Genomic DNA, 14,309 nt, shown 5'->3' with positions numbered 1-14,309 from the left:
GCTCCGTGCGCCCGGCGTCTAGCGTTGCCAGGGAGCCGGCGGCTGTACGCGCACGGCGTCCCTGGTTGCTAGGCGCCGGGCCGCACCGACGAGCGGACCCCGGCGCCTAACAGCAACACCGAGCATTCACTCAGGTGTGCATATCACCACTCAAAAGCCAATTGGATACAAACGGTTTAAATACCCATTTACTTCATTGGGTATTCATATCTCCTGAGGAAACCGCCATTTGCCTGTGGCGGAGAAATGCGTTGAGGGTTGTAGCTACTGCCGGTCCATTGAAGGAGATTCATCCACTTCGTTTAACCCAGCTATAAACAATTTCATTGATCCTCACTGCTGTCACACGGGACGGAACGCTACCGCCCTTCGCTGTGCTGAGACGCCCTGTCTGCAGACTGATCATCGGAGCTCGCGGCATCTCCCTCTGGTCCATCTGTGAGGGATATCCGCAGCTGCTTGTAGCTCACACTGCACTTTGCTATTGACGGGAACCAGCGGAGATTACCAACATTGGGTGAGAACACTGACCTATAAGTGAGGATACTGAACTACTTAAATTATCCACTTTCATACCGTGGGATCCCTCTAGTATATACATAAATTGGAGTACTCCTACACTCTAATATGTTAATTAATGGACCGCAATACTGCACATATCAGCTGATTCAGCTGCATTTAAATACAATCGATCTAATGTGAGTGATTACAGCTGAATCTGAATACAGTTTATATACAATCAGAAATATTGTGGCTACATTTTATCTGGTTATTATTGGCATAACTGTTTTTATTGTGTTGAACTCTAATAAATATTAGAAATATTTTTATTTATATACCATCAGCGCTCTTTTATGTCTCTATTGAAACTTAAACAATCTATATCGTCTAAGGCATCCAGTTGCCGCATAGGAGCTGCTATCTAATAATCAATATATGTGCTGCTCATTTAATACATGTAACATTGCATTAGCGCCTGATTTAGCTAGGTAATTATATCTTGCATTTTGTCACCTCACTGACGTGACAGGCTCAGTTGTCAGTCATGCAACCCCACTGCACCCACTCTCTCCGTACTCATACATACATGCCTTTCTGGGAGTGTCTCATCCTGGTTGTCAGTGAGACAGTATATCTGGAACAGCTGTGTAATCATGATGTGAGTGTGTGTGTGCTGAGTACTGCTAGCAGCAAGTCTTACAGCTTAACTGCAGTGTAGAAATGTGGTGGGGGTGGGGAGAAGGGGGTTGCTACACCAATGAGTCAAGGAATGGAGTAGTTGGATAGGACTCACACAGCAGGTGGCGAAAAGCTTAAAAAGGAGGAGTGGTTGGAAGAGGAAGGAACTGGTAGGCTCAGAAGGGATTAGTAAGGACTCTCAAGGGAAATTGGAGTGGGATCCCACAGGTTCCAAACTGGGTAAAGAGCAACTTTTAGGAAGGAAATTGGTGAGCCAGTCCCTGTGGTTTACCCTTCTCTGCCTCATGTGGGGTGCATCCTTGGACTCTCCAGTTCCTCAGGAGGCTGTGGATTCTTCTTGCCCACTACCTGGTGGTTCTGTGGTCATCTCAGGCCATGAACCTGCCAGATACCAGGCCTCCAGATAAACATGAAATGGTCATGGAGGTGGTCCTGGGCTCTGTACAGGAGGAGGTGGAAAAAGCAAAGGAAAGTTGTGTCCCTTCTGAAGGGGCAATGGTGGACATTGTGAATGGTGAAGGGAAGGTTTTTGTGGGTGAAGAGGGAGTTATGCCATATATACCATAAGCATGGGTCCTCAGCCTATATGATGTGCCACAATTAATGTGGCTTCTGTCTTGTCCGGCCAAGCTCGATCTATGGCTTTGTAATTTTTTTAAGCAGGATAAAGGCTGATTTTTTTATTTCTGCAGTAGACTAGAATAAACCCAGACAGTCCCACTTCCATTATACCACCTGAATGTGACGGTCAGTGACCATCCTGCCATCACTTACCTGTATGCTTACACAAAACAGAATGATGGAACACTTACAAAGGTTTCTTTACATCTTCTGGGGTCCACTCCGAGATTAGATATTATGGCGTAATTACTCAGACGGGAATATAAAACAGATAAAAAAAATAAAAGCTTTAATGTAATAATTAGATGCAAACAAAAGCTTTTATTATGAAATCATACAGGGGAGTATCTGCACCATGTAGATGTAACATACAACAATCCACTGCAGATGGAACCCGGGTGACTCTAATGCACATTATAATATACAGGGTATATATAGATAGGATCTTGTATCTGAAAACACTCGACACTCCTTATCAAGATGAGTGTCAGCAACAAGTTAGGCAAACTAGAAGAAGTGAAAACACGTTCCAATGGCCGCCATATTGTCGTGCAGCAATACAGATTGTAGAAACTGGTATTAGACATTCACATTTACACAAAGCACAAGATACAAAATAAACAGCAGAAAAAAGACCTAAGCATTTGGGATGTATTATTTAGGAAGTAAATAGAGGTACATTAATGAAAAGCGTGAGTAACAGTCATCAGTCTGTTTGTGAAGGTCTCTAGAGTGGTGGTCTCTTGGACTGTGCAAGGCAGTACGTTCCATGGTCAGGACTGCAAAGCTAAAAGTTTGACCCTTAAATGAATGACAGGAGATTCTTGGTACTGCTGGTAACAGTCCTTTTTCTGTAGAAGCAAGCAAGCAGGGCAGTAAGGAGGCAGAAGCTGCTTCTAGTACCTTGGACCATGCTGTTATGATTCCAATACTCTGGTTTGGGGAGATCTTATAGCAAGAACCTGAGTACTGGAACGTAATGCTGGGAAAGGGAGTGGGAACGGGAATAGCCCCTGGCACCCTATCTCCGTTGTCTCGCCCGTGCTGTCAGAAATCTCTTGCGAGACTATGGTTGCTTGAGCCCATGGCAGCCGCGTTTGAAGGGCGGATTACGTCTGCCCAACTCCGATGCCCCCTCAGGTCTTAATGGGAGACAAAGAGAAATCCGAGACAGGGTGATAACAAGGGGCCCTCTAACTAAACAACAAAGCCAGGGGCTACAAACTAACCTAAAACTAAAGTATGTGCGAAAAACCGCCAGGGAAAAGGACAACCAAAATACCCACTTGTCCCCTCTCCTACCCGGCACCGCCGAGTTACGGAGAGGACTGTGGAAGCGGAAACCTCCGCAAATGCTCCGAAACAGAATACAAAATAAAGCGGCCTAGGCCGCAGAACGCGGCAGAGCCGCCACTCACGAAAACCACACGAGATCCTCTAGCGACTGTTGCGGGTTAATGAGGACCAGAAGACACCTTGGGATGAGATGACAAACACCAGGGGGGTAATTCCAAGTTCATCGCAGCAGGATTTTAGTTAGCAATTGGGCAAAACCATGTGCACTGCAGGGGAGGCAGATATAACATGTGCAGAGAGAGTTAGATTTGGGTGAGGTGTGTTCAATCTGCAATCTAATTTGCAGTGTAAAAATAAAGCAGTCAGTATTTACCCTACACAGAAATAAAATAACCCCCCCCAAATCTAACTCTTTCTGCACCTGTTATATCTGCCCCCCTGCGGTGCACATGGTTTTACCCAACTGCTATCAAAAATCCTGCTGCGATCAACTTGGAATTACCCCCCAAGATTCAGGAACTCAGAGGACAGGAATGACTGGACACAGCAGAACTGGAACAGACGTTCAGCAAACCAGAGCAGCATGCAGGAAGCTATAACCGGCGTCTGTGTGAGACACTGAGGAGGCTATAAGCATTGAATCCTCCAATCAGGGTTTCTGAGCCTGATTAAGATAAATGTTGTGCAGCTGCCTTGCTGCACGACCAGGAGACATGTGAGTTTAATTAACAGATTGACCCTGCAACGGGGAACGCGGTCCGCCCGTGGCGTCCCCGTTGCTAGGGTCCTGGCGGCTCAGCGCGCCCGGCGTCCTAGCGTTGCTAGGGAGCCGGCGGCTCAGCGCGCACGGCGTCCCAGCGTTGCTAGGGACCCGGCGGCTCAGCACGCTCGGCGTCCCTAGTTGCTAGGCGCCGGGCCGCGAAGAGAACTCGGACCGCAGCGCATAACACATGTAATGTTGGGCTGGGAAGGTCAGTTAGTCAATTATGAAACAGAATTGTCATCTTACAGGCAGCCAGTGAAGGGAGTAGAGAATGGGTGTTATGCGGCAGGAACGGGTTAAGTAACAGCTTGGCTGCTGCATTCTGTACTAGCTGCAAGCTCTGTAATTCTTTTGCTGGGTGACCCAGGTAGATGGCATTGCAGTAGTCTATGAACTTCTGAGGGAATCAAGAGCTTGATTCTGGCTACGGTCCACAGATGGAAGAATGAGGATTAGTATGTGGCAGATACCTGATGTCTGTGTCAGCCACATACCAGGACAACACAAAGATTCAGCACATGTTCAGTATTTTGTAATTCTGAACACAAAAGCATAAATCCAGATGGTTGGTAAAGCTGTAGTCTTGTCCTTTGTTGGTGAGCTTCTATTATGTTTCACAAAGACTGAGTCACAGCCAACTGGCATCATCCACCCCTGGCGCTCAGCTAGACCATTTAGGATTGGTATTAGGTTCTCAGTACATGGAGCAAAAAGCAGGTCATCTGCAAAGCAGTGGTAGACCAGGCCATGATGTCTGATTATATCACCCAGTGGTAGCATGTATATTTTATAAATCCTAGGAGATAGGATTCAACCTTGAGGAACATTGGACGACAGTGATAATTATACTCCAGAAGATTTAAATGGTTCCGTACTTGGGTAATATCTAATGTGTTCAACAAGAGCGGATTTATTTCTCTCACAGCATGAAAATGGCTTCTCACCTGTATGACTTCTCTGATGTGTTACAAGATTTGATTTCTGTGCAAAACATTTCCCACACTCAGAACAGGAATATGGCTTCTCACCTGTGTGACTTCTCTGATGTGGAACAAGATGTGATTTCCGTGCAAAACATTTCTTACACGCAGAACAGGAATACGGCTTCTCACCTGTGTGACTTCTCTGATGTGTAACAAGAGCTGATTTCTGTGTGAAACATTTCCTACACTCAAAACAGGAATATGGCTTCTCACCTGTGTGACTTCTCTGATGTGTGACAAGATCTGATTTCCGTACAAAACATTTCCCACACTCAGAACAGGAATACGGCTTCTCACCTGTGTGACTTCTCTGATGTGTGACAAGATGTGATTTCAGTGCAAAACATTTCCCACACTCAGAACAGGAATACGGCTTCTCACCTGTGTGACTTCTCTGATGATTAACAAGATGTGATTTCCGTGCAAAACATTTCCCACACTCAGAACAGGAAAATGGCTTCTCACCTGTGTGACTTCTCTGATGTGTAACAAGAAATGATTTTGTTGCAAAACATTTCCTACACTCAGAACAGGAATATGGCTTCTCACCTGTATGAGTTCTCTCATGTTGAACAAGAACTGATGTCTGTGCAAAACATTTCCCACACTCAGAACAGGAATATGGCTTCTCACCTGTGTGACTTCTCTGATGTGTAACAAGATGTGATTTAGATGTAAAACATTTCCTACACTCAGAACAGGAATATGGCTTCTCACCTGTGTGACTCCTCTGATGTGTAACAAGATGTGATTTATATGTAAAACATTTCTTACACTCAGAACATGGAAATGGACTCTCACCTGCCTTAGCTGGCTGATTGGTAATACGCTTTGTGTTCTGTGTAAAACATTTGGCATCTATAGAACAGGGAAACACTGTATCTACTGTCAGAGCTTTAACAGATGCACCAATATCAGAGTTATCAGGAGAACATTTCCCAGTATCAGAGGGATCAGCTGATAGAGCTGGATGTATAATTGGGGTAATGGTGTTAGCTCCTGGAGAATCCTGTCTACTGTCGTTATCGGTTATTTCAGAATCCAGGGATAACATTAGATGTCCTTCTGAGATGTTCCTGCTTGTGTGTCCATCTGCTGGAAATAAAATACATTAATATATATAATGAGTAGACAAGACCCAGGGTGTTACAGGACACAATATATAATTCTATAACTGACATTTTTTACCTGAAATCATTGCTTTTATGTTTATTAAAAAACAAAAAAAGCTAGGATGCTTAGACTGGAGCTTGATCAACACTGAACGCTCATGTGGGATTACTAGAGGTGACAAATGCAAAATCATGCACTTGGGTCTCAAAAATCCAAAGGCTAAATATAGTATTAATGGCACTATACTGGAAACTACTTAGGAGGAAAGGGATCTAGGAGTCACTATTTCAGATGACTTAAAGGCAGGTAAGCAATGTAACAAAGCAATGAGGAAGGCTAGTCAGATGCTTGGCTGCATTGGGAGAGGAATCAGCAGCAGAAAGAAAGAAGTAATAATGCCACTGTATTAGGTCATTGGTACGGCCTCATCTAGAATACAGTGTTCAATTCTGGAGGCCATATCTTCAAAAGGATATTAATACATTAGAAACTGTACAAAGAAGGGCAACTAAAATGGTGCATGGCCTACATCACAAAACATACCCAGGAAGACTAAGAAATCTCAATATGTATAGTTTGGAGCAGAGAAGGGAAAGGGGGGACATGATAGAAACTTTCAAATATATCAAGGGTTTTAAAATTTGCGGAAAAATTACTTCACAAAAAGGGTAGTGGACAAGTGGAATAGCCTCCAATCGGAGGTGGTAAAGGCTAAGACAGTAGAACAATTTAAACATGCATGGGTTAGACATAAGGATATCCTTACAAAGAAATTAGGATCAAATAAGGTTAGAGATAAAAATAATGTAAAAAAAAAAAAAAAAAAGGGGGGCAGACTAGATGGGCCAAGTGGTTCTTATCTGCCGTCAAATTCTATGTTTCTATGACATGGACGCTCATGTGGGACTACTAGAGGTGACATGGACGCTCATGTGGGATTACTAGAGGTGACATGGACAGTCATGTGCGATTACTAGAGGTGACATGGGTGCTCATGTGGGATTACTAGAGGTGACATGGGTGCTCATGTGGGTTTACTAGAGGTGACATGGGTGCACATGTGGGATTACTAGAGCTGACATGGGTGCTCATGTGGGATTACTAGAGGTGACATGGACGCTCATGTGGGATTACTAGAGGTGACATGGGCGCTCATGTGGGATTACTAGAGGTGACATGGGTGCTCATGTGGGATTACTAGAGGTGACATGGGCGCTCATGTGGGATTACTAGAGGTGACATGGGCGCTCATGTGGGATTACTAGAGGTGACATGGGCGCTCATGTGGGATTACTAGAGGTGACATGGGCGCTCATGAAGGATTACTAGAGGTGACATGGACAGTCATGTGCGATTACTAGAGGTGACATGGGCGCTCATGTGGGATGATTAGAGGTGACATGGATGCTCATGTGGGATTACTAGAGGTGACATGAGCGCTCATGTGGGATGATTAGAGGTGACATGGATGCTCATGTGGGATTACTAGAGGTGACATGGGCGCTCATAGGTTTACTAGAGGTGACATGGGCGCTCATGTGGGATTACTAGAGGTGACATGGGCGCTCATGTGGGATTACTAGAGGTGACATGGACGCTCATGTGGGATTACTAGAGGTGACATGGACGCTCATGTGGGATTACTAGAGGTGACACGGGCGCTCATGTGGGATTACTAGAGGTGACACGGACGCTCATGTGAGATTAGTAGAGATGACACGGACGCTCATGTGGGATTACTAGAGGTGACATGGACGCTCATGTGGGATTACTAGAGGTTACATGGACGCTCATGTGGGATTACTAGAGGTGACATGGGCTTTGCAATAATAAAACAGCAAAGAAGAGAAAGTGCTGTCCTGTTTGCGCACTAAGAATAGGATTTTAATATACCTACCGGTAAATCTTTTTTTCGTAGTCCGTAGAGGATGTTGGGGATGCATCAAAGACCATGGGGTATAGACGGGTCCTGTGGAGCCTTGGGCACTATAAAATTTGAATAGTGTGGGTTGGCTCCTCCCTCTATGCCACTCCTGCAGACCTCATTTTAGGAACTGTGCCCGAGGAGATGGACAACCTCGAGAGAGGATACTACAAAATTTTGTGGTGAGATTTCACCAAATCACACTGAATTTATAACATGCAACCACATGTAACTCAATGAAAACATGTCAGTATACATGACCAAAGAGTGGCAACAAATGCTGCCATTACTGAACATGTAACAACCATGCAGGAAAACATCAGCACTGGGCGGCCGCCCAACATACTCTACGGACTACGAGAAAAGGATTTACCGGTAGGTATATTAAAATCCTATTTTCTCTTATGTCCTAGAGGATGTTGGGGATGCATCAAAGACCATGGGGCCTATACCAAAGCTCCCACTAGGGGAGGGAAAGTGCTGATGCAAACTAAGTGACCCAACTGGAGGTCGTCAGAGGCCAAAGTATCAAACTTGTAGAACTTAGCAAATGCGTTTGATCCTGCCCACGCAACTGCTCAGCAAATTTGAAGTGCCGAGACACCTCGGGCAGATGTCCAGGAAGAGCCCACTATACGAGTAGAGTGATGCTTTACCGATTTAGGTTCCGGCAAACCTGCCGCAGAAAACATGCTGAATAGTACATTCGATCCAGCGAGAAATAGTCTGCTAAGAAGCAGCACACCCAATTTTAATCGGGATCATGAAGTACAAACAATGCTTCCGACTTTATAAGAGGAGCAGTCCTCTTCACGTATACTTTCAAAGCCCGGACCACGTCCAAGGACTTACTGAAGTAGAAATGTCAGTAGCCACTGACACCACAACAGGTTGGTTGATATGAGAAACCGACACAACCCATGGAAGGAATTGTTGACGCGTCCTTAGCGCAACTCAAAACTCATGAAAAAACAAAGAGGGCTCTTGTGAGATAAGGCCCCACATTTCAACACCCGCCTTGCGGATGCCAATGCTAACAAAGTGATCAGCTTTCATGTAAGAAACTGAAATTCTGCCTCTCATAAAGGTTCAATGAATCCGAAAGCAGGACTTGTAACATAACAGCAACATCCTATGGCTCCGTAGGAGGCACAAAAAAAAAGAGGCTGTATACGTAGAACCCCTTTCAAGAACGTCTGCACCGCAGGAAACGCAGCCAATGGTTTCCGGAAGAAAAAACAAACAAGGCCGAAAACTGGACCTTAAGCAAGCCTAATCGTAGGCCCACAACCACACGGGACTGTGGAAATAGAAGGAAAAGACCTAAGTGGAACCCCACTAAAGGAAGTTTCTTGGACGTACACCAAGACATCTTTCCTCCAATAACCATGGTAAAGTCTTGACATGACTCCATCCCCTGCCTGAATAGCATAGGGATGACTTTGCTCGGAATACCATTCCGAGATAATATCAGGCGCACAACTTCCATATCATCAAACTGATATGCGGTAAGTGTTTATTAAGAACTGGCCCCTGCAGACGCAGGTCCTTTTGACGATGCGGAAGCCTTCGAACCTTTGGAAGTAACCTGAGAGCCTGAAAACAAGCTCTCCTTGGCCGTCCCAGGGCAATGAGGGACGCCAGATTTTATGTTCCATTAAGTGTAACTGGAGGGAACACCTCCACTGACTAAATGCCCCTGTGTTAGGATCTCCTGCTCTGTGCTGCCACGTCGCCATGGCAACCGGGAGGCAAGTGTTAGCGAAGTAACCTGAGCGCAGCTGATACTCCGGTCCGGGTTTTTACTGTGCAGTGGTTACAGGCTCTGTGCACGGCAGGGAATCCGGCGCTGGTTTTGTGCTCACAGTCTGTGAGGTCTGAGTGGGGCGTGGACAGCACCTGCTATATAAACCATCCTCTCAGGCTAGGCAGGTGCTGCTGAATCTTTGTTTGTTAGTCAGTTCCAGAGAGTTAGCTAGTACTGTGTTACTTTGTATTTACTTGTTGCTTACTGAAAATAGGCCTTGGGATTCGGTACTTCATTCTGCCAATCCGGACCTAGCAGTAAGACTGGAGTCAGTTGTTTAAACTGCTGGGGTTCTTTTGCTATTCTGTGAACCCAGCAGGTTTGTGGCTATACTCTCAGACCTGCTTGCTTAATCCTCCCTCACTGTGCAGGGCGTCCAGGTGTCAGTTTAGTGGCAGTAAGCTGAACCTGTGCCCTGCAAGTGGGGGTTAGGATTGTGGATACTCTCCTTGTGTCTATATTTCTATCTCTGACCAAGGAGTTTATTTCCACACCCGTTGGTAACCCTTTAGGGTTCCTTCTGTTGCTCTTAGCAACATCATTTCGGGTGCTCCACATGTTAAATCACTACATCTCGCCTCATTGTCCGCTCTATTCCATCTGAGCATTCCTGACACTAGGGAGACACCCAATTCCTGAGCCTTCGGGCTTCTTTGTTCACTTTGTGTTTATTAGTTATTCCTTCACCTTCTGTGTATGTTATGTTATACTCCCAAGTCTGTCTGTGAGTTCGTTTGCTTTGCATCCCTCTCTGTTCATACACCGGTATACTCCTGTCAGCACTGGTGTGCGTAACATATTCAGCAGCCCTACTCCTGTTGAAATTTTGTGGGAATATGGAGCATACCCCTCAAAATACTTTGCAACAGGTGGTCGATCAGGTGCAGGTCCTGACTCGACAATTTAATGAGATGTCCATTAAAATGAACACCCCGCAGGCCGCTAGCAGAGCTCCCGCAGCAGCGGCGGCAAGTTCAGGGGTCAAGGAGCCGAAAGTAAATCTCCCGGATCGTTTTTCTGGAGATCGCTCGCAGTTCTTTTGTTTCAAGGAGAGCTGTAAGCTATATTTCAGGATTGGGCCCCAGTCTTCTGGGTCGGAGATTCAGCGGGAGGGCATAGTGATTTCCTTGCTACAAGGAGACCCACAGGTCTGGGCATATGGGTTGCAGCCTGACTGTCCGTCGCTTAAAAGTGTTGATGCTTTTTTTATGGCACTGGGCATTTTGTATGATGACCCTGACAAGATGGCTTCAGCCGAGGCTCAGATTACGGTCCTTAAGCAAGGGCGACGGCCAGCTGAGGTTTATAGTACGGAGTTTCGGAGGTTGGCTCATGATACCCAGTGGAATGACCCAGCCCTGAGAAACCAGTACCGAAGGGGCCTTTCTGACCAGATAAAGGACCAACTGGTACAATATCTCTCGCCTGATAGCTTAGATCAGCTCATGCAGTTATCCATCCGGGTGGATAGACGGCTGAGAGAGCGTAGGCTTGAAAGGGAGACCGCAGTTTCCTTTTTTCCCAAGGGAACCTCAGACTCTGAGGAATATTCCGAGGAGCCTATGCAGATTGGGGCTACCCGCCTCTCCTTGCGTGAGAAGACGCGGAGGAGACAGCAGGGTTTGTGTTTGTACTGTGGGAATAAAGGTCATGTTGTAGTATCATGCCCAGAAAAGCCGGAAAACTTCAGGGCCTGAGGGTGATGGGAAATATCCTGTCAGGCCAGAAGTCAGAATTTCCCAAAAAGCCTTTTCTCATTCCAGTGACTTTGGAGATCCTCGGCCAAACTGTCAAGACTGAGGCCTTTGTTGACAGTGGGGCCGATGGGGTTTTCATGGACCGTCAATTCGCCCTGGAACACTCTGTTCCCTCAGTACCTTTGGCATCAGAGCTTGAGATCTGTGGGTTAAACGGGCAACCATTGTCCCAGGGTAAAATTACCTCCCGCACCAGCCAAATTCCTTTGTTTATTGGAGCCACACACTCTGAAAAATTGTCTTTCTACGTGACTGTCTGTTCTTTTGCCCCATTGGTTTTGGGGTTACCCTGGTTAAGGGCCCATAACCCTCAATTTGACTGGGTCTCTGCGGAGATTCTTAGTTGGGGTAGTGATTGTTTCAGGAGTTGCTTGAGCCTTCCAGTCAGGCTCTCGCAGCTAAGTTTGCCAGGATTGCCAGGATGTTATGCAGATTTTGCGGATGTGTTCTCCAAAAAAGTTGCGGAGGTACTACCTCCCCATCGCCCCTATGACTGTGCCATTGATTTGTTGCCGGATGCTAAGCTTCCCAAGAGCAGGTTGTACTCCCTGTCACGTCCTGAGACTCAGGCTATGGCAGAGTACATTCAGGAGAACTTGGCTAAGGGATTTATCAGACCCTCACAGTCCCCAGTTGGGTCGGGGTTCTTCTTCGTGGGTAAAAAGGACGGTTCGTTGCGACCCTGCATCGACTTCAGGGAATTGAACCGTATCACGATTAAAAACTCGTACCCACTGCCTCTCATTTCGGTTTTGTTTGACCAGCTTCGTACTGCCACCATTTTTTCTAAGATTGACCTACGCGGTGCGTACAATCTAATCTGAATAAGAGAGGGGGATGAATGGAAGACTGCCTTTAATACCCACTCAGGGCATTATGAATATTTGGTGATGCCTTTTGGGCTCTCTAATGCCCCGGCAGTCTTCCAGGAATTCATGAACGATGTGCTCAGGGAATATTTGGATAGATTCTTAGTTGTTTATCTTGATGACATCCTAATCTTCTCCCATTCCCTGGAGGAACATCGTAAGCATGTACGCTTAGTCCTCCAGAAACTCAGAGACCACCAGCTTGAGGCGAAGCTGGAGAAGTGCGAATTTGAAGTCCAGCAAATCGCATTTCTAGGATATATTATCTCCTCAGAAGGTTTCCAAATGGAGGGTTCTAAGGTACAGGCAGTCCTGGATTGGGTGCAGCCCACTAGTTTGAAGGCGCTTCAGCGTTTTCTGGGCTTTGCGAATTTTTATAGATGATTTATTGCTGGATTTTCGTCTATAGTGGCCCCCTTGGTGGCACTCACTAAGAAAGGGGCGGATGTTGCTCACTGGTCTTGTGAGGCCAAAGCGGCCTTTGCCCGTCTCAAAAGGGCATTTGTCTCGGCCAAGGTGCTGCGACACCCAGATCCAGAGCGTCCTTTTGTGGTGGAGGTGGATGCCTCTGAGATAGGTATTGGGGCAGTGCTCTCTCAGATGGGGGTGTCTGATAATCGCCTTCATCCTTGTGCTTACTTTTCCCGTAAATTTTCGTCTGCCGAGATGAATTATGACGTGGGTAACCGGGAATTGTTGGCCATAAAGGATGCACTCGGGGAGTGGAGACACTGGCTTGAGGGGGCTAAGTTTGTGGTCTCAATTCTCACCGACCATAAGAATCTGGCATATTTAGAGTCAGCGAAGCGGCTCAATGCCAGGCAGGCACGATGGGCTTTGTTTTTTGCTCGCTTTAATTTTTTGATAACATATCGCCCTGGGTCAAAAAACATCAAGGCTGATGCGCTCTTGCAGAGTTTTGCTCCAGTCCGAGAGACCACCGAGGAGCCATTGCCCATTGTGTCCCCATCATGTATTAAAGTGGGCATTACCCAGGACCTCTTGTCATTAGTCCTTAGAGCACAGGAGCAGGCTCCTCCAGACCTTCCAGTAGGTCTCTTGTTTGTGCCTCCTAGGTTAAGACAGCGAGTGTTCCTGGAATTCCATGCCAAGAGGTCGGCAGGGCATCCGGGTATTGCCAGAACTCGGGAGTTGCTGTCTAGGGCGGTGTGGTGGCCCTCGGTGGCTAGGGATGTGGCTCAGTGGGTTCGGGCATGTGACGTTTGTGCCCGAAATAGAACTCCTAGAGGGGTTCCTGTCGGCCCATTACATCCACTCTCTATTCCATCTAAGCCATGGACCCACATTTCCATGGATTTTGTGGTGGACTTGCCCAAATCCTCGGGGATGACAGCCATTTGGGTTGTCGTTGACAGGTTTTCGAAGATGGCGCATTTCGTTCCACTGGTTGGGTTGCCATCGGGCAGACACCTGTCTGAGTTATTTATGCGGCATGTTGTGCGCCTCCATGGGTTGCCACTTGATGTGGTCTCTGACCGTGGATCCCAGTTTGTGGCCAAATTCTGGAGAGCATTTTGTTCTGATCTCCAGATTTCTGTGAGCTTGTCGTCAGGCTACCATCCACAGTCTAATGGGCAGACTGAGAGGGTGAACCAGTCCTTGGAGCAGTTCCTCAGGTGTTATGTCTCCAAGTGTCATACTGACTGGGTTGCTCATCTGTCCATGGCGGAGTTTGCCTATAACAACGCGGCTCACTCTGCTACAGGGATCTCTCCCTTCCTTTGTGTGTATGGGCATCATCCTAAGGCAAATTCTTTTGACCCCCTGGATTCCACGCCTGGTGGTTCCTCTGTGGTTTGGACCCTTAGGGGTATTTGGAGGAAAGTGAAGAAAGCCCCTGTGTCTGTGTCATTAGTGACCAAAAGGGGTTTTGATAAGCGGAGAAGACCCTGCAGCTTCAAATTAGGAGACTTCGTCTGGTTGTCCACCAAGAATTTGAAGTTGAGACAGCCATC

General features: G+C 46.6%; 1 protein-coding gene across 2 annotated transcripts in view; it reads right to left on the bottom strand.

The window, feature by feature from the left end:
* Nucleotides 1–2,093: 2,093 nt before the first annotated feature.
* LOC134984419 (zinc finger protein OZF-like) overlaps nt 2,094–14,309 on the bottom strand; it is a 35,360-nt gene continuing 23,144 nt past the window's right edge. The window contains exon 6 of one of the 2 annotated variants that reach the window (XM_063950003.1): nt 2,094–5,958. In XM_063950003.1, coding sequence (XP_063806073.1) covers nt 4,724–5,958 — 1,235 coding nt within the window. In that variant the 3' untranslated portion in view covers nt 2,094–4,723. The remainder of the gene's footprint in view (nt 5,959–14,309) is intronic. The other variant, XM_063950004.1, reaches the window with a different exon arrangement.

Source organism: Pseudophryne corroboree (assembly GCF_028390025.1).
Source record: "Pseudophryne corroboree isolate aPseCor3 chromosome 3 unlocalized genomic scaffold, aPseCor3.hap2 SUPER_3_unloc_52, whole genome shotgun sequence".
Lineage (NCBI taxonomy): Eukaryota > Metazoa > Chordata > Amphibia > Anura > Myobatrachidae > Pseudophryne > Pseudophryne corroboree.
The sequence above is the reverse complement of the archived record's forward strand: the minus strand, read 5'-3'. Positions and strand labels throughout refer to the sequence as shown.